General features: G+C 38.8%; 1 protein-coding gene across 1 annotated transcript in view; it reads left to right on the forward strand.

Annotated features, from left to right (window-relative positions):
* The window catches only part of LOC149279446 (transforming growth factor beta receptor type 3-like), a 100,817-nt gene that overhangs the window by 27,433 nt on the left and 51,504 nt on the right, over window positions 1-21,880 (forward strand). Inside the window, exon 4 of the mRNA XM_089501217.1 lies at window positions 11,666-11,803. Coding sequence (XP_089357343.1) covers window positions 11,666-11,803 — 138 coding nt within the window. The remainder of the gene's footprint in view (window positions 1-11,665; window positions 11,804-21,880) is intronic.

Below are 21,880 nucleotides of genomic sequence, written 5' to 3' on the forward strand. Positions count from 1 at the left end.
ACATGCCCTGCTCCCCGTCCATTTTAATGGGGGTATTCCCCATGGGACCTCCCACCGACGTCAGGGGACCTCCCACCGACACCAGGGGACCTCCCACCGACGTCAGGGGGAACTCCCACCGCCCGCTGACGTCAGTGTGCAGTCCTGGCTGCGTCATGCAAGGGAAGGCTCCGGGTAGCCGGAGCCCAGAAGTTCCCAGGTATGCTAATGGGAATCAACAAAATATTAGTTTAGCTCATTTTTTTTTTATACTGCTGATTATACGTTTTACAAAAACATCCAACTTGTTTTGGCTAGCCATATAAATGTACAAGGCACAGATTTTTTTTCTTCATATTTATTTCAGCCTAAGCTGATGCTTCGGCAGTTCACATGTATTTTTCTTGAATTACCACTGAATAAGAATATATAAATATAAGTATTAATAAGTGTAAACCCCCCCAAAACATTGGAAATCACATTTTACACCTCATTTTTCAGTCATGTTTGAAATGCTTGTGCAGTGCAAAACATTTTAATATGTCAAGGTCATAGAAAAGTTGTTGATTTTGCAACACTATCTTCATACCAGTGGCCTATTAAATATTATTTTTACCACTCACCATGGCTGGGTTAAAACAATTTTATAATGTTATTTCAGGTAATAAAATGAGTTAACGTGTCCGTAAAACTCACAAACTGTTGGATAGGGCGTGATTGCTACAGAACAATGACAGCTGTGGACATTTTGATTGCCTCATAAATTTGTATCACTCATTATAAAGCAGGTATCTTATCCAACTTCAAGCACAGATCACCTCATGGAAGCCAAATGTTCTCATTTAATAATTAGTCAATTATGCTAATTGCTGTTTTTTGGGGGGGTTTTATAAACATTTGTCTCAAAACCTGTTGATCACAAAAGATGGTTACAGTCATCTGTAGGATTCCCTTTAAATTGTCATTGGCATAATATCATATTATATATGCTTTTTTAATTTTATTTTTATAGGAAAGGGTACTTTGGTCTTAAAGTTAAGTTTCTCCTAATACATAATTTGTTTGCCATGACATATGTTAAGAGGCTTACATATTTTTTGGCAGGGTGGGGGAAGCAATTTTCTCACTTAAGTGCATTCTTTGAGTACATTTTTTCCCCTTGCTGGCAAAACGTATAAAGCTCTAAAGATCCAGGAAGGAATTAAATTATATGTAATTGTTCTTTTTTGTTAAAAACATTAATAATATAATATAAAATGTTTATGCTTTGTCATTCTGTTTATTGCCATTGTCACAAATTAATGTAAAATATGAATTTATAGATTTACAATTGTTCATCAACTATAGACGAGTATTAAATAGGGTGCTCCATTTTGATGATAACTTTACTTTCTACATTGTTTCTAAATTAGACAATTCTATTGTTCACCATCCTGAAGGACCTTTTCATTGCTGTGAAAACCTTTTAGGTGTTGTATTGTTTTTCTAGACGGCATCATTTCTACCACCTGATCTGTAATAATAATAATAATAGTACTACAATGTAAAAAAATAGATTAACCCCTTCAGGACCGACGTTTGCAGTTTTTAAAAAATACTTAAATTCCGTGCTCGTAAAGCGATCACGTGCACGGAATTGAGGGGGAGTGGCTGCTATGGATCGCTGGGGACACCCAGAGGTCCGTAGCAGCCGCCCCTCGCGATCCCAGCGTTCATAGCGACGCTGGATCGCGCATCATCGATGACGTACCTGGTCTGCCGGTGACCTTTGACCAGAAAGTACCAGGTACGTCCCGGTCTTAAAGGGGTTAAACCTGCGCCATAGAATCATATATTGGTAAAAATATTACACTAATGCAGAGCTTGACAAATTTGAATCTAGAAGCCAACTAAAAATGTTAGTAGCCAGGTTTTTTTTAGAAAAAGAAATTAACAAAGCTTTATTTTCAACAAAAAATAACAGATCTTACATTTACACAAAAAGAAGACTAGAACCAAACTAAATAGGCATTAATCTTATGCAGATAATTAATATTCTGATGTGACTCACCGGATGGTTTATCTGCTCTGAGGAACAGTTTTAGGGAGCTGGGCTGTTTAACGAGAAACTTATCATACTCCTTGGACAAAAGCAGTGTATTATTGTACATTTTGATTATTATGCCTGCCCATAAACACACACGCCTGTATATACACACACATTCATGCTTGCATTTACACATAAACAATCCTAGCTTACACTGGCTTTACATCTGTACACCTCCTTATCCTTAGACATACTTTCCCTAACATACAAAAACTTTCAAAACACGTACTCTGACTCATACCTTTTTCTCATAATCTCTCCCTATCTCTTTATCTCTCCCTTTTCTTGTTTTTTCTCTCCCTTCTTGCTCATCTCTCCTTTTTATCATTAACCTTCATTATCTCTCCCCTTCTGTTTGATCCTACCCTTTCTCTTTCTTTCCTTTCTTCTCCCTGAACTCCCTACCTCTCTCCTTTCTCAATAAACAGAAAAGGGTAACTGACCCTTTATTCAAATTATAGGGGTACAATCAGTGGGAATTGATAAAAGGGGTTTAAATATACCCCTGATGAAGCTGATCCATGTCTCAGCAAAACGCCCGCTGGATGATTTGATGATTTCATTTTTTCTCATCCCGCTGAGGTCACAATTCGGAACTAACTCTTAGGACTGACATTCTCTATCCGTGGAGAGGTCGGGATAATGATGCAGCCAGAAAAGATCGGCTGTGAGATTAATAATGTACTTACCTACTAAGTACCTTAGGGAGTTAGTTTTCTAGTCTAACTAGTTTCATCTAGTACTTGCTTGCACTAGGGATGATCAGACTTTTCCACTACTGTTCTATATTAACCTAATTTATTGGATTTAGAATGAACAGATACTTTACCACTCTATCTCTTTTGTTTTTTTGGTTTCTTGATTGTTACTGTAAATACCCTTGAGTCATTATGTGAAAATGCAAGTAATATAACAGAAAATTTGTATTCAGTGGTCCCAAAACCCTATGTATTTAACAATGATCTGAAATTACTCAATTAATATATTGAGAATTTGTTTGCATTTCTCCATAATAATGGGATTGTAATCAAGCTACCAGCTAATTCCAAGTCTTTAGCTAAACATGGCACAGCCACAAGCATTGAAATCAAGGCTTCATCATTGGCTATTGAAAAATCATTACCCATAATTGTTGAGGGTAGTTATTTCTAGAGGAACAGGCAGCGGAGAACTTCTCATTCATGTCCTTTTCCAAGTTTAAATTAAATTGATATGACATCACACTACATAAACACACTTTACTCTTGCCTCTAATTTTTATTTGCCTTTCTACATTGCTCACAGCTGCAAAGTCTCCAAGTGTCAATAACATTGGAAAAGTGAAATCACTGTGCAAGCTGAGATTTTCAAGTGTTCCCTTTTTAGGAAATTCTAGTACGAAACCCGTTCTGTGGGGAATTGGTGCGCAAAATGGTAGACCTTGAAAACGTTTGGGGAATGACGTTCTTCCAGGGGCCTCGATGGAACCCTGACTTCAGAGATGCTAAGTGTTTCCTTGATGATGCACAGCTGGCCTTCACAATGTTTGATGTTTACTTTTTTGTCTCCCAAAATAAGACAAATTAAGTAGCCTGAACCATTTAATCATCAAATCAATTGCCACAAGCCCTTACGCTTATGTAGAGGAACCCACTTGTGTGAAATACCTCTTATTATTCTAAATTGTGCTTTGTTATAGGCAGGTTTCCACACACAGTGTACATCACTATGAAAAATGTTGACACATAATATATAATCAATATATAATAAAATCGCTTAAAGATTGATGAGATTTCTATGTCTGTAATTAAAGCCACAACCTTAGTGTATTTCTATATAGAATTTCCCATGTGTTAACCACTAACATCCATCCATTGGATACTGTGCAATTAAGCCCATAATTTTACAAAATGTTAAATAACTATACAGTTTAGCAGGAAGTGTTTAGTGTTCCAGGGACTTTAATAGGTCAGTATTTAGTGACATCCTTGCTTAATATTGGTCAGCATAAGATTTATTACTGATCGGTTTGATGGCACACGATCCATTAATTGACTTTCCATTCTATGACTCTTAGGCCAAATGTTAATTAATATTGGATCCACGGTATAGTTAAATGGAATTGATCACATTCCAATATGTCTATGATTCTTAAACTTGTATACAACATACTTATAATTTATTCAGTTTGCTTTTCCTTTTCACTTAAGTAGTAAAATATAAAGTATCTATATTATGTTGTGCTGGACGTGAGCGCTTCCATCTTCCTGCCAAATCGATTTTTAATTTGTTACCCACCTGAGTGAGAAAACTGGACATTGCTGTATTAGCCCAAGGAAAATGAAGTCTATGGTTGAAGTAGATACATCTTCTAGAAAAAAAACATGTGGACTTACTTCAGAGATCCCAAATTTATGTATCAACTCCTAAAGTCCCAAACATATATATCCTAACTTAAATAATTTAACATATGCAGTTACCTAGCAGCTCTGGGGCTAGAGGCTCATGCCCAAAATGCTAAAGATAAAGCTGTTAAGCAAACCTGAGAAAATAGGCAAAATGATGGAACGTTTGTAAAAGGCTAGATTAAGCCAGAATGCCAGAGATGCAAACATAGTCTGCACCCCTGAGACTAGTAGACTCATTTCTAGTTATCCCGTAGGTTATAAACATATAAATAGCATGTAAGCCTTATTTTATCACATTGTTTATCACTTTTTATTTGGGTACTATCCCCTCCAAATAACATGAATGTAATTTCTGTAAAAAGGTCATTTTAAGAATAGCCTAATGTCTACTCCTGTTGCAGCTTACTTCAGTGTCATTGTCAGGAAGCCATCAGAAAGTAAAAGCCAAAGACAATGGTTTACCCCAGAAACAATGCCGGATTTCTCGTTCTGTGAAGTTATTCACAAAATGTTCCTCAAGAAGCTGCTTTTATTGCAACTCTAGTTTTCCATTTATCTTTTAGAACAATGCCCCATCGTATTGTTAACTTTATAATATACTGGGTGAGATTATAAGGCTTTAGGGGCTTACTCTATAAGAAGAGTAAAAGCAGATCTGGTAGTTTTCTCCTTTTAGTCCTCATCACCAGCAATGGAAATCAATTCGTGAAAAAGGCTCAGGATGTAATCTCCAAAGACTGGTATTGTTGCAACCATTTTAGAATGAAACTCTCAAAAACCTGCTATGTGCATTAAACCCATTAACACCTCTTCTGACCACATTTCCAAAATCCTGCCCATTTAAGTTGAAAATTGATTTCATATATATATATATATGTGTGTCAGTACTAACGGCAAGTAGACTGATAAGGACTCCAGTTTGCCAATGTTCTTAAGTATAAGCTGCAAGTGATATGTGACATTACCTTTATTTATAGAGCGCCGGTTGTGAGGGTGATGAGGAGAAGCCAGTAGTGTGGAGATCTTAAAGGTGGCGAGAACAGATGGATGGTTATTATTGTCTGGCACTGTCTTTAGACTAGCTTACAATCATGGTTCTTGTATGCTTATATAGTCTGAATATAGTTTGACTGCATATGCAGATACAGATTGTGCTTTTGCAGACTTCTTATATTTTAGGTTATATGATGCTAGCAAATACTGAATGCTTAAAGACATTATAGACAAGTGAATTGTTATGTGAACTGATATACAGAAAACAACTTAGTTGGATTGCAGACTCACTTTTTATAAATGTTATATTTTGAGTTCTTTTGTGATCTTGTTCGTTGACATTAGAGAATTGATGGAAATTGCAATGCACCTTTGCCTAGAAGACTTGAAATTGTTGCACTGGCTTTATGTACAAAACCAGATCAGATGCTACACCTCCCTAGAATGAACATTAAGACCTCAACTTTGATTTTTGGAGTGTTATATGGTTGTTGTGGGCTGCGAGCAGACAGTGTGTCCCAGCCAGTTGGAAACGAGCAGCAACCAGTTTATAAGTTCTTCCAGAGAAAGAAAATTATATGCAGTCTGCTCTTTTGTAGTGCGAGAGGCTTACAAACCTTCTAATAAAGAAGAAAATGCAAATGCTTCAGATTTTAATAAGTACATTTAAAAAATAAAATCTGGGCACATAGGGAAATTAAATTTTTTTTACTGAACTGAATACATCTTAGTTGGTCCAAAGTTGACCAAGTTACATGTAAACGGTCAACAGGAGTATTTACTAAAGTAGCAGGCTGTCTAGATTCTAAATATCATCTTTTTGACTTGTTAGTTCTATAGTCATCCCACAGGAGATGACCTTCATAAAGGTTCTGCGTTTTATATAGTCATCCTCCTACCTTAGCACATTTTGTGTTGCATGTGATGTTTTGCAACAATCTTCCATACTTACCATAACTTGTGATTATGTTTACATTGTGAGGATAAAAGTATTTTATCTTTCGTGGAAAAAAATTGCATTATTTTCCTGAGCCCCTATGCATTTTCAGTACTGACAAAGATCACCATCTCTGTGCCAACTAACATCAATTGCTTGCTTTAGAAATGGATCTCGGGTTTACATTTATAGATATTTGTTTAACTTCAATCAACGGATTTAGAAATGGCATTATAAGTAGAATGTTACAAAGCTAATGTTGAAGGAATGTTGACAGTTTTTGTAAAAATAAAATAACTATGCAACAGATACTAATTCCAATTTTTTTAGATTTATGAAACCATGTGTTACTTTTAGTGAATGTGTAGACTTTTCCAGCTGTTTCCAAAGTAAGATTTCACTGCAATAAAAATATACAAAATTAGTTAGCCTTGCTTCCAGGAACAGCTCTACATCAATGCCCAAGTGTGCAATCTCCTCTTCAATTTAGTGATTCATAACTACGCGGAAATCCTGTTTGACTTGGAAGACCAAGGAGGATTGTGAGGGCCTAACTGGTGGCATCATTGTTACATATACTTAGTTATTGTTAATTTATGTGTACATGCGCAGCAGACCTGCTTCATATTCTCTGAAGGCTGTCAGAAACGTACTTTAGTTATATACACATTACATCTTATCTCATGTGCGTTACATTGCTGTGTAATATGTCAAAATTAATACAGTAACCGCATGATTTTACGTGCGTACGGTATAAAATGTAATACAGTATTAAAATTCCTGATGCTTAGCAGGGAGCTGATTAATCAACAAATAGTTGTTACTGACCTGGAACCACCAAGCGTTCATCTGATAAAAGTGTATCCCGGAAGCTTTAAAAACAGAAGAATTTCTAAGATGTGTGATTCTGAAAATATATTCTTTCATGCTAAATAATAATAAAAATATTATTATTATTATTATTGGTGGTCATTTTTATTCATGTTAATATGTATTATTGGTATTAATATTTATTATTGGTAGCTCAAATGAGCTTGCGATCTAAATAAAACAAAAGTAAGAAAGCCAAGGAGCATCTGATGGAATTTTAATAAATGAGGATTGCTGGATGTCATTAAAAGGAAACCCTAAGAAACGTTTAGCATACGTTCGCGTGTTCATTATTTTCAAGACTAAACCTGTGGCAGGTTTATTTAAACATTTGGTGAATGTTACAAATGTGCTTTTTTTCTTGTTTTAGTTGGATCCGTCACTTTCTCAAATCCTGGATTTATAGTTTAGTATACTTAAGCAATTTATGTAATGGTTTATACAGGTTATAAAAATAATGTACTAGAAGCCCATGTGATATATATACCATGAGAGCAGCCATCTGCATTTCTTGTACCCAGGATTTGCACGACTACTTCTTGCTAAATTATTCTTCCCATTCTATTAAGTAATATCTACCCTTTGGAAGACGCTGAATGGCTTTGTAACAGGTGTGACGAGGAGAAGGCAGAGAACCCCATAATCAAACTAAATGATGTGTATGATTTTGTTAATTCTTATAAAGAATTATTTTCAAGTCTGCTGAACAATTGACTGAAAATGTTAAAACCACAAGCTATTATTAATTTCAATAAATTAAAGCCTGTTGAAAGCTGTTCTGATACCGTGTGATTCAAAAAAATGTGTTTTGTGTCTACGTTTATGAAATGTTCATATTTTCAAGTGTTAAAGCAAACGTAATTTCCAGTTACATTCTTTTTGAAAGATTTATTGGCCTAGAATGCATGCTAGTAAGTATTGTTTTATTGTATTTCTGCAATATGTTGCCATCTATATTTTTATACTCAGCTGAACCTATGGGTGTCATAGAATAGTGAAAGGGCTCCCCTATCAGTCCTTAACTAGAAATAACCGGAAATATTATTAGAATATTCTTTCTAAATACTTTTTTTTATCTCCAAAAATACTACTTCAGATTTGACAAACCTATGAAATTCTACTTAGAAAAAGATTCAATTGTTATGTGTGTATGTGTATGTATATATATATATATATAATATATAATTACACAGTATCTCACAAAAGTGAGTACACCCCTCACCCCATTTTATTTGCTTTCCCCTCAAAATATCCCAACATGATACTGACCCCAAACACACCTCCAAGATGACCACTGCCTTGCTAAAGAAGCTGAGGGTAAAGGTGATGAATTGGCCAAGCATGTCTCCAGACCTAAATCCTATTGAGTATCTGTGGGGCATCCTCAAATGGAAGGTGGGGGAGCGCAAGGTCTCTAACATCCGCCAGCTCCGTGATGTCATCATGGAGGAGTGGAAGAGGACTCCAGTGGCAACCTGTGAAGCTCTGGTGAACTCCATGCCCAAGAGGGTTAAGACAGTGCTGGAAAGTAATGGTGGCCACAAAAAATATTGACACTTTGGGCCCAATTTGGACATTTCCACTTAGGGGTGTACTCACTTTTGTTGCCAAGGTGTTAGACAGTAATGGCTGGGTGTTGAGTTATTTTGAGGGGACAGCAAATTTACACTGTTATACAGGCTGTACACTCACTACTTTACATTGTAGCAGAGTGTCATTTCTACAGTGTTGTCACATGAAAATATATAATAAAATATTCACAAAAATGTGAGGGGTGTACTCAATTTTCTGAGATACTATGTATGTGTGTGTGTGTGTGTGTGTGTATGTGTGTGTGTATATATATATACAATCTCTAAATCAGCGCACTCACATCAAATAGGTTATAAACTCTCATTACTGTAGTTAAAGCTACTTAAAAACACCTTTCTAAGATGACAAAATTGGAGTTTTAGTCACATTATATGGCCATATTATGCTAAGCCCACCACTACGCCAAAGTACTCCAATGTAGGTGGGTCCTAACGCTAAATACTGTTGCTTATATGGAGCTAAATCTTTGCAAGTACATTGCTTACCAGGAGCCAAAAGGCCTTCCTAAACACAGACACTCCTGCAATTTATAGGTTTCCAAGGACCTCATCTTTTGTCATCTTAGAAAGGTGTTTTTAAGTAGCTTTAACTACAGTCATGAGAGTTTATAACCTATTTGATGTGAGTGGGCTGATTTAGAGATTGTGTATGACTTTGGTCTTTAGCAGCACCCCCTTATAATTAATGCTAGTTCAGGTGAGTGCTTCCTTTTTGTATTTGTGTATATATATATATATATATATAAATACACAGCATACCTCAGAATGTTTGGTGGATATGAGTCCATCATGGTGTACAACTCTTGTGCTCAAAATGCATGAATATAGACAAGCCTGGCCGGTCTAATTCAATTAAGTAGTTATTGTCATCATGTTCTGTCCACAAGAAGGGAGTAACACTTTACATTTAGATTCCCCACAAACGGTCTATCCATACAGCCGAACCATACTTTCTTATTCCGGGAACTAGTAATCCTTTAGGTTGCATGAGACAAAATGGAAACACCTTTTCCCTGAACAAAGCCTTGCTTAACCGGGGAGTCTGAAACCCAAGCCCAGAAATGTTTAGCATCAGTGAGAGAAAAAATATCCCGTTAGACAAATCATGGTGTTTGAAACTAGCGAGTTTTAAAAAAAATACAACCTATTCATTTCAAGAGATGTGTTTCAGACCCTGGCCTGCTGTTCTATAGTACTTCTGAAGATGTATGGCATTAAACTGTAACATTTCATAACAAATCTCTTAGCGCATGGTTCGTAGCCTAGAACTATACAAAATAAAATGGTACGTCAGCAGCAGTGTTTATTTTGATCATCTTTCAAGATTTGTGCCCTAGTCCTTTCTCATAATACAAATTACTTTAGCAGAGTAATGGGCCAGCGATCCACAGACTGTTTTCTAAAGTCTTGTTGCTGTGGAGATATCCAGCCTTCCATAAAAACGATTATCTCCAGGGACAGCAAAAACTCTTTGCAGCTGCCTTAACCTCCTTGGCATTCTACGTATCTGCTTGAGGTCTTTAATAGAGCTTTTGGAAATCGTCTATATATTCAATGCCCGTTCTTTTTCTTAACAGTAATATATAGTTATATGTCGAGAGACGTTAGATCAGCACATAAAAATTATGACATCGGCCCTTTTTAAATGCTTTCTGTAACACGTTAAGTGATAAGCAGCACTGATAGGAACACCATTGATCTAAAGCAGTAGCCCCATTAGGAAGCAACTGCCATAAATCTGTATGAGAAATGTTCCGATGCTGCTTTCTTTAGACTTTTTTCCCCCCAGCTTTGTAGAATCCATTAAAAGCAATCTGCACATTGTATGTTATTTCAACACATTAAAGGTAAATGCAGCTCTTAGGTAAAATGAGCAATCTGGGTTTTCTTTCATAGTTATTGATGACACTTCATTTTAGCTGGAGCAAGATTTTCTAAGTTATACTGTGAGCTATGTATGCCCTGTTTAGTAAGCACTTTAGATCACTTATGGACGTTATGGGAAAGATTTAAGTGTATTTGTACCCGACTGATGCTCTTGTCTAAGTACTGGACCTAGTTTGACAATCAGCCATGGCAGTATACCTCCGGAGTACAGCTGCCTGCTGGGTACCCATGGCATACTTTGGCAGACTGAGAAAGGTCAATGTGATCGAACCCCGGCTCACAGGAAAATCAAGCTACAATATGGAAGGGCTGCCATTAAACAACGTTCCTAATTACTTGAACCGTTGGGACCAAAAACACTTGCACATGGGATAATACCGCATAGCGTGTTTAATGTGTGCTTATGCTTGTGTGCTGGCTTTTTCTTGGCATGAATATGGAGCCACAGCTATTTTATGAGTTCTTTTTGTGGTAATCCCATTGCAATTTTCTGAGGCGTGTGCGACTTGTGTATTGATGCTGTATCGCTAGCGGGGATGGCAAGAATCCTGGGACCTTAAGAATGTTTTTAAATATCGGGTAGTGCTTGTGGCTTAAACCTTTGGGTTATGCAGGACACATTTAAGGGACTACGTACATCCTTCTTTTTAATAAATATGCTTCTAAAAATATTGTTGGGTCCTCTATTGCCATTTATTTCAAGTTTAGTTTGTTAAATGATTTTATTTGCAATTTGTCAGGGTTGCATGAAGGATTTTGGAATCTTAGGTGAAAAGTTATTGCCATGCAGTGCAATGATATCTATAGCTCTTAGCATTTTGCTAAATTGAATATTTTTTTGCCCAGAGCTGCTTCATAAGCAACTTTTCATGGTATACGTGTCATTATATCGGGTTGTTCTATAATATATATTTTTTTGGTTTGTTCTTTATAGGCCACATTATATTTGACACCAATTTCTACAATCCCTGTTCACCGGAAGCCATTGGTGTTTATCCTAAACTCCCCCCAAGCCTTGACATGGGAGCTGAAGACTGAGAGACTTGAAACAGGCATTCCAAAGTTTTTCTTTGTAAGTATGTAGATTAATGTCAAATGAGACATTCTGGTATGGTATACATCTGGAATAGATGTTGGTTTTGTTGGTCCTGCAATTGTAACTAACCATACAGAAACAGTGTTCCAGATATTGCAATCAAGTTATTCTGAAGAGGTGCCAGATAATTATTAGTTTGGTTTCTAATACTATAGAACAGGGCATATCTAAGTAACTAGGGCTGGCTGCTGGTGTACAAGGTTATATATATATTATTATTTTTTTTATGTATATTTATATTTTATTCATATACAGTATATTATTTCTTCTAGATTGTAGAAGTTTCTATATGTCCAGGTTGTTATGTGATGTACAACTTGTCTTGTTTGTCCATTGTGTATAGTACTATGATTTATATAAATCATTAGCACTATATTGGAAGTTCTACAAATTCTACAATCCTACAGAGAGATGTTTCCCCATTATTTGGGAATGTAGAAAAAAGCAGACTAAAGCCAAAGTTTGTTTTAATATCCATAGGCCCCTTTCATCAAGTTGATTGTGAACTGTGTATTAGTTAACAGGTAATTTATGATGAGCCATACTTAATTAGAAAACAGAGGGTTATAAATCAAGGACCCAATCCCTCAAAAGGTTCAATTACTTTTTATTATGCCGACATGACCAGTTGAGTGACACTTTTCATTAAATATCAGTTTAAACTCCCTAGTAATGACAGTTCGCCTTAAAGCTCCATGAACCCATGTATTAGTATCAAAGGATTTAATGTATGTTTCAGCCATAAACCTGTCAGCATGGTTTTACAGTATTAACTAGTTCCTTTGTTCAAAAAGGGAAACAAGAGTTTGTAAACATGTCATTTATCCATTTGATATTTTTATAAAACGGCCATCTCTGGACCAATAATTTTATATTGCAAGTAGGAGGTCAGTTCTACTAAAGTACAGTAATACTTTCGAGTAATACAATAATGAATAAAAAATATACCAATGAACAAATGCATCATACAAGATAATCCTACTTTAGTCCATACAATGATACTTTGATCTCTCACTAGAACTATAAAAAAAAAATGTCTTTGTAAATTTTGTCAAGCATTAAAAGGCTTGGTGTTTTTGCTCTGATAAAATGCAAAGTGACTCAATATGCAAATACATTTATGAAAGTCTATTTTGTCACAATTTGTTTTCATTTAATAATATAGCTGGCACAGCCGTTAATTTTGATTGCGTAAAATAAATTCAGTATTCCCAGCAGAATGTGAATATGTATTTAACACAAGCAAACATTTAAGTATACGATATATTATCATTCTTATTTTTATTATGATGTTTTATTTATATAGCGCCAACAATCTACGCAGCGCTTAATACAATACACATATTCAAGGGGTATGACAAGACGAGAATTGACAGACTAAGACAAACCGATACATTAGGTGGAGAGAGCCCGATCCCTTACAATCTTCAGGGAATGGGGTGACAAACATAAGCACAATTTGGTCCTGTTATCAAATTCCGCTTTGAAAATGTTGTTCACGTTCCTTGTACACTTAGAGGGGTTTCATTCAAAACCGATTTGTAGATTCCTGTGTTATCAAGACAGAATAGGATTCCTAAGCCGAGACGCTGCTGCACTCCACCCATTCTCCCCATTGAGTTGTAATATTCTGCAGCAATGAGACGTGAACCATTCCAGCCGGGTCTGTACATTGTGACTTCTAACTTGATAGTAGTCACAATGGTTCCTGCCATTTTCAATCACTAAACTGTTTGCACCACTCACTTGTAGAACAATTTTACACTGTACTCATTAAAACGTAGCACTTGTTTAAAAGTTAAGTACCCAGGAACTGAGCTGGAATGGGTTTGTGAACAAGTGATACATTGGTGGTGGTACATATTCAACAATGCCTCCACCATTCCTGTTCTTAAGTGTCTAATGAATTTGTGGAACTATAAATGATGTACACAAAAGATGTATTGAAACAACGACAGAAGGCATGGAGAGTCCTGCTGGCTAAAGCTTAGAATGTAATTCTCATTAATGCTTATATATATATATATATAATATTGTATAAATTACTCTTATTAACACAAATGTTTTAATTACAATAACTATTACTTGTATGAACTTAGTTATGTTTCTTGTTCATCAGTACAGTGTTCTGTTTTCTAAACCATAATACTAACCATTTCATGATAAACTAGTCTATAAAGTAGGAAGGCAATCTTCAAGGTTAGTTTTTCTTGACCTTTTACATTAGAACAATTGCACCGTTTGGCATGTTTAAACAGTTCGAATTCCTTTTAATTTGTTATTATTGCAATGTATTCCTCTTTTTGTATCAATGAGTTTTAATCAAACTGCCTGTATACCTGTTTTGTATACCATTGTACCTTTTGCACCTAGAATCTCCATTAGAATTTCAAGAGCATTAACCCCTTCGAGACAAAGGCTGATTTTACTTTTTGTACCCTTTGTGACAATGGCCTTTTTAACATTTCTGCGCTGCTTATGTTTAGCTGTAATTTTCTTCTTTCCCGTTTACTGAACCCACACACATTAGATTATAAAATATGGTGAAAAATTTAGAAAAAAATGACTGTTTCTAACTTTTAGTTGAAAAATCTTTTACTCATCTATAAAAGGTAATGAAAAAACCTGCTAAATAGATTCTACTATTTGTCCTGAGTTTAGAAATACCCAATGTTTTTATGTTTTTTTGCTTTTTTCTACCCATTATGGGGCAATAAGTACAGGTAGCGTTTTGCTATTTCAAAGCCATTTTTTCCAAATCTGGTAATTCTTCCCCCCATGTGCCATTTCGGGTATCTTTGAACCCGGCCAATGCAATTTACCCCATCAAGTCATATATTTTTGAAAACTAGACAGCCCAGGGTATTCCAAATGCTAGTATTTTAACTCTTTCCATGCACCATATCTACCACCAGTCTTTGTCAAACTTTATGGTAGTCATTTTTTTGCATTTGTTTTGTCATACACATTTTACTTCAGGTATGAATTAAAATGTTCTAGTTTATGTCACTATCACAAAACACCCCAATATGTGTTCAGCAACATCTCCTGAGCGCAGCGATACCCCACATGAATGATTTTGCCTGGCTGTTTGGGGGCAAAAGGGCCACATTTGGGGCATGCGCATTTTTCAATGTTGAACTTTGGCATTTGGGGATCCACTGCCCATGCCCTATTTGGTACATCTTTGAGCCGGGCCATTTCAGTGTGCCCAATAAACCCATATATTTTTGAAAACTAGACACCCCAGGGTATTTCAAATGCTAGTATTTTAACTCTTTCCATGCACCATATCTACCACCAGTCTTTGTCAAACTTTGTGGTAGTCATTTTTTTGCATTTGGTTTTCCACACACATTTTAATTCAGGTATGAATTAAAATGTTCTCGTATATGTCACTATCACAAAACACCCCAATATGTGTTCAGCAACATCTCCTGAGTACAGCGATACCTCACATGAATGATTTTGCCTGGCTGTTTTGGGGCAAAAGGGCCACATTTGGGGCATGCGCTTTTTTCAATGTTGAACTTTGGCATTTGGGATCCACTGCCCATGCCCTATTTGGTACATCTTTGAGCCGGGCCATTTCAGTGTGCCCAACAAAACCATATATTTTTCAAAACTAGACACCACAGGGTATTTTAAATGCTGGTATTTTAACTCTTTGCATGCACATATTTTACCACCAGCATTTTTTCAAAGTTTGCAGTAATATTTTTGTGTGTGTATTTTTCCCACACACACCTACTTTATGTATGAATTTACAGCTCCTGGTATATGCCGCTGTCACACGACACCCCATAATGTGTTCAGCAACATCTCCTGAGTGCAGTGATACCCCACATGCATGGGTTTATCATTTTTGGGGGGAACTAAAAGGCCACATTTGGTACGTGTGCATTTTTCTAATTGGAAATTAGATGTGTGGCCATCCTTCCCCCCGTGTTAATTGGGACGTTGTTGAACCTGGCCCATTCAATTTACCCCATCAAATCATACATTTTTTAAAAGTAGACACCCCACGGGCATTTAATATGCCAGTATTTTAACTCTTTCCATGCGAGAATTGTTTTAAGCTAATATGCTAATTTTAGGACTTGCTCACAAAAATATATTTTTTATATATATATATTTTTTTTTTTATTTATTTTTTTTTTAAAAAATTTAACATTTTTTTTCAACTTGGAGGTTCCCCTGATAGTGACATCAGTGGGAAATGATTTTTACATTTTACTGTTTTTTTACAATTTTTTTCTAATTATTATTAATTTTATTTTATTTTTTAATTTATTTTTACTAATCACACTGTGATTAGAAAGCTGGGCTCCATTGACTTGCATGGTGAATGCAGTACCTGTATTCAACCTGCAAGTGGAGCCAAAGTTCTCTAGATGGTCTGGACCATCTAGCGAACTTTTAAAATTTGTGGTTCCTGTTACAGGACGGCGGCCATCTTCCTTGATGGCGAAGATTGCCGGCAGCTGCGGCTGTGACCGCTCTCCGGAGCGGTCACAGCCCATCAAAAGGTTAGTGTTTGGTGTCGCTGGATGCCTCCTGATCGAGGCATTCCAGCGACACCATTTAAGTTTAGGAGGCGATCGTCGATTGCCTCCTAAACGCTTTTAAAACGGGCGTCCGCCGCCATACAAAGTATGGCGGATGTTGACGCCCCGTGGAGGGGCCAGAGATGGCCCCTTCGTGCCGATCGCGGCGTTGCTGAATGCCTCGAGGTCGAGGCATTCAGCAACGCTTTTTGGGTGCAGAAAGCGATAGTAGATCGCTTTCTGCACCCGTTTAAAGACGTGCCGGTCCTGGCACGTCAATTGTCGTAAAGCACATGCTTTTCCGTGCCGTGCCAGGACCGGCAATTGTCATTAAGGGGTTAAACAATATTAAGGGAATCGCTTAAATGTGTGCACAATGCTTATACATGTGTGTTATAAATCACTTTTTCACTAGGAATTACACTGATGATTGGAAAGTTCTGTTTTCGGTTATTATTCCAGGTCAGGTGTAATATTTCAATGTCTTATACATTTTTTGCTGCTTTCGCTGCTGTTCCCAACTCTGAGAGAGTGGCAAAACCTATTAATCAGTCCTGAAGTGCAGCAAATGTGTGAATTGATATATATTTAACTAATAAGCTATGCCACGTTGTAAACTCATCTACCTCTCAAAAGGTTATTGGTTTAAAGAAGGTTATGGATACTGTGCATGCCTTTGGGCGTCTTTTAAATTAGGTTCCATGCTTGACTAAAAAAAACCCTTAGGTGACTCGGTCTTCGTTCCATACAGTGAGATAACAGCTGTCAGGACCTCTGAGGTGCCACCAATGCCTCAGAAAGCCTGCCGAAACGCTGATGACTTCATTCGACGAGATGAAGATTTGTCATTTGGGAAGATAAAGTTTTATTTATTTTTCCCTAAACGAGTACAGAATAAAACGAATTACTACCGCTTTAAGAAGAAATAGATGAAAACTTACAAACATCTCCTTGAATTACCCACTAGGTTCTCTTACAGAAGAGTGGAATTTAGTTTCAACTGCTTGTATTCTGCCACATAATAGTTAACGTAATATCTTTACCAACAAGTTGTAGTCATGCAGAGGGCCAGTCTGGTTTTTGGATTGCTGTCAAAACTGTCTGAAAAACAAGTGCCATTTGTTTTCCTGCGCTTAGCGTTCAACGGGAAATCAGGAGGATACCTTTCCAGAATCGTATTTTAAATAGATCCAGATGTAACGCTAGAGCCCCTCTAGGAAAGCAACGAAGCACAAGAGGAAATACTCTGCCAGTGTTAAAACCCTCAGGAACAACCGCTATTAATGTTTCCTTAAAGTGAGGTTGGTTGAAACATGCTGAAAGTAATTGGAATATATAAAGGTGCAAACTGCTTACGAAAGAAGAAATAAGTATTTAACAATCATTAACTTACTATGAGGCGATACACTGAATGAAGATGTGGAAAACAATTGAAAAAAGTGATTAAATACTTTATACTCCAGGCATGTAATATTATGCTTCATTAAACTTAAAAGTTAAGCTTGTATTTAAAACTATATTTTTATAATCTTAGTTTTTGTTTTGTGGAGGATGAGGTATAGTTTATTTTGCTTTGATAATCTTATTAATTACATTAATTTATATAGCGCCAGTAGATTCTGTAGCGCTGTGACAATAAGAGGTAGCTAAAAAAGTAACACTGTATAATGATACATACTGGTACAGAAGGAATAGAGGGCCTGTCCCTTGTAAGCTTACAATCTAGTCTGAGGGTAGGAGAGGGCTGCTTGGAAGAGGATGAATTGATTGAAGCAAGGCTGATATGTATAGGTTGTTGATCTTGCAGGTGGCTTGATTAGGATGCTGGATGAGGGATGGATGCTTTTCGGAAAAGGTGGGTTTTTAGAGAGCTCTTGAAAAGTCTGACAGAACGGGTAGGGAATGCCAGAGGAGTGCAGCACATGTGATATCCTGAATATGTAAGGGGGAAGAGGTAATGATGGAATAAGAGAGATGCAAGTCATGGAATGGGTGGTTAGGAGTTTATTTGGATACAAAGCTACAGATGTAGGGAAGCGCAGGATTGTTAAAGGCTCTGTAAATCAAGGTTAGGAATAGACTTGGGCACCAGGGGGCTCTTCGTGTTCGTCTTCGTGCTCGTCTTCGGGGAAAAAAAAATCTTCGTATTCCGCGAATATTCGCCCGTTCCTGTCTTCTCTTCGGGCGAATATTCGCGGACATTCTTCGTGCTCGTTTAATCTTCGTTTTCCTCCTGGTTGCCTAGCAGGGGTTAATACGGGGTTAATAACACATCACAGCAGCAGCAGCTGCCGTGAAGGTACGTGTGTGCAGCTCTATTGGTCGTTTCGGCAGGGGGCTGGTCTGGCATCAACGAGTGAATTGCAGAACTGCAGAATGCACTTCATTCGTTGATGGCAGGCGAGCCCCCTGCCGAAACGACCAATAGAGTTGCACACACATACCGAGGTGTACTGTCCATAGATGTTTAATAAAAGAATAGGGAATATTTTACATTTTTAAATTGATTTTGGACCACTTTACATGCCTAACATTTGCTACCTATTTACAATGGCATACTTTGCAACAACCCAACTTACTTATTGGACAGGACTGGAAAATAGCAGGACTGTCCACCAAAATCTTGGGTGTGTTGGCAGGTATGCTGATGGAAAAATGTTGGACAAGAACTAAAAAATAGCTTAGGGTTAATGTACGGTTATGTTTAAGATTAGTAGCAGTGCACTGGTTTGGTTAAAGATGGATTATGTCTAAATAATAATAATTAAATTTTAATGTTTTTTTTTAAAAAAAAATAGGGGTTTATTTAAATGTATTTTAAAGTTAGATTTATTATTTAGTACTTGATTATATTTATTAAATGTTTATAGTAGCGTTACCTACCGAGCTATAACTACCTATGTGTATTTGCATTTTGCATACCTAGTTTAGCTAAATTAGATGGGACAGGACTGGAAAAAAGCAGGACTGTCCCTGAAAAAGTTGGGTCTGTTGGCAGGTATGTGGATGGAAAAATGTTATAGGGTGAAGTGTGAGTTATAGTGTTAATGTAATGCTATTAGTGAGTGAAGGCCAGGGCAAATAACAAGGAAAAGGTCCTTGTGTTTTGTGCATTGTAAGTGTGTGTGTATGTGTGTTATGTGTGATGTCACTGTGTGTTATATGTGTTATATGTGTTATTGTGTGTGTTATGTTTGGTTGGTTGTGTATCAGAAGGAAAATAATGAAATGGAAAAGGAAATGGGAAAGGCAAATGAGTGGGCAATTGGCGACCCGCTCACCTGTTTCACCCCAGGGCAAAGCACCCAAACACTGTCAGTCTTAGACGTTTGGCAGCAGACTTCCAGAGCTCAGACACAAGGCCCTAGCGTAAGCTGGCCACTCCGGCGGAGGTAGCAGGCGTTGCCACACCGCAAACAGAGGCAGCCAGGGGGGAGAAACTGCCCTTACCATTAGGGACATTTTGGGCATGACTCTAGCCAGGAAGCGAACTGGCAGAGAAGAGATGCTGGCACCACCACCAGCAGCAGCATTGAAAAGGCGAATGAGTGGGCAATTGGCGACCCACTCACCTGTTTCACCCCAGGGCAAAGCACCCAAACACTGTCAGTCTTAGACGTTTGGCAGCAGACTTCCAGAGCTCAGACACAAGGCCCTAGCGTAAGCTGGCCACTCCGGCGGAGGTAGCAGGCGTTGCCACACCGCAGACAGAGGCAGCCAGGGGGGAGAAACTGCCCTTACAATTAGGGACATTTTGGGCATGACTCTAGCCAGGAAGCGAACTGGCAGAGAAGAGATGCTGGCACCACCACCACCACCACCACCACCAGCAGCATTGAAAAATTGGAAAGGCGAATGAGAGGGCAATTGGCGACCCGCTCACCTGTTTCACCCCAGGGCAAAGCACCCAAACACTGTCAGTCTTAGACGTTTGGCAGCAGACTTCCAGAGCTCAGACACAAGGCCCTAGCGTAAGCTGGCCACTCCGGCGGAGGTAGCAGGCGTTGCCACACCGCAGACAGAGGCAGCCAGGGGGGAGAAACTGCCCTTACAATTAGGGACATTTGAGGCATGACACTAGCCAGGAAGCGAACTGGCAGAGAAGAGATGCTGGCACCACCACCAGCAGCAGCATTGAAAAGGCGAATGAGTGGGCAATTGGCGACCCACTCACCTGTTTCACCCCAGGGCAAAGCACCCAAACACTGTCAGTCTTAGACGTTTGGCAGCAGACTTCCAGAGCTCAGACACAAGGCCCTAGCGTAAGCTGGCCACTCCGGCGGAGGTAGCAGGCGTTGCCACACCGCAGACAGAGGCAGCCAGGGGGGAGAAACTGCCCTTACAATTAGGGACATTTTGGGCATGACTCTAGCCAGGAAGCGAACTGGCAGAGAAGAGATGCTGGCACCACCACCACCACCACCACCACCAGCAGCATTGAAAAATTGGAAAGGCGAATGAGAGGGCAATTGGCGACCCGCTCACCTGTTTCACCCCAGGGCAAAGCACCCAAACACTGTCAGTCTTAGACGTTTGGCAGCAGACTTCCAGAGCTCAGACACAAGGCCCTAGCGTAAGCTGGCCACTCCGGCGGAGGTAGCAGGCGTTGCCACACCGCAGACAGAGGCAGCCAGGGGGGAGAAACTGCCCTTACAATTAGGGACATTTGAGGCATGACACTAGCCAGGAAGCGAACTGGCAGAGAAGAGATGCTGGCACCACCACCAGCAGCAGCATTGAAAAGGCGAATGAGTGGGCAATTGGCGACCCACTCACCTGTTTCACCCCAGGGCAAAGCACCCAAACACTGTCAGTCTTAGACGTTTGGCAGCAGACTTCCAGAGCTCAGACACAAGGCCCTAGCGTAAGCTGGCCACTCCGGCGGAGGTAGCAGGCGTTGCCACACCGCAGACAGAGGCAGCCAGGGGGGAGAAACTGCCCTTACCATTAGGGACATTTGATTCATGACACTAGCCAGGAAGCGAACTGGCATCGAAGAGACACTGGCACCACCACCAGCAGCAGCAGCAGCAGAATTGGGAAAGGCGAATGAGTGGGCAATTGGCGACCCACTCACCTGTTTCACCCCAGAGCAAAGCATCCAAACACTGTCAGTCCTTGGCGTTTGGGAGCGGACTTCCAGAGCTCAGACACAAGGCCCTAGCGTAAGCTGGCTACATTGGCGGAGGTAGCAGGCGTTGCCACACCGCAGCAAGTGCAACCAGGGGGGAGAAACTGCCCTTACCATAAGGGACATTTGAGGCATGACACTAGCCAGGAAGCGAACTGGCAGAGAAGAGACACTGGCACCACCACCAGCAGCAGCAGCAGCAGCATTGGAAAAGGCGAATGAGTGGGCAATTGACGACCCGCTCACCTGTTTCACCCCAGGGCAAAGCATCCAAAAACTGTCAGTCCTTGGCGTTTGGGAGCGGACTTCCAGAGCTCAGACACAAGGCCCTAGCGTAAGCTGGCTACATTGGCGGAGGTAGCAGGCGTTGCCACA

The sequence above is a fragment of the Sceloporus occidentalis genome, unplaced genomic scaffold (genome assembly GCF_023333645.1).
Source record: "Sceloporus occidentalis isolate IW3139 unplaced genomic scaffold, rSceOcc1.0.p SCAF_166, whole genome shotgun sequence".
Taxonomy (NCBI): domain Eukaryota; kingdom Metazoa; phylum Chordata; class Lepidosauria; order Squamata; family Phrynosomatidae; genus Sceloporus; species Sceloporus occidentalis.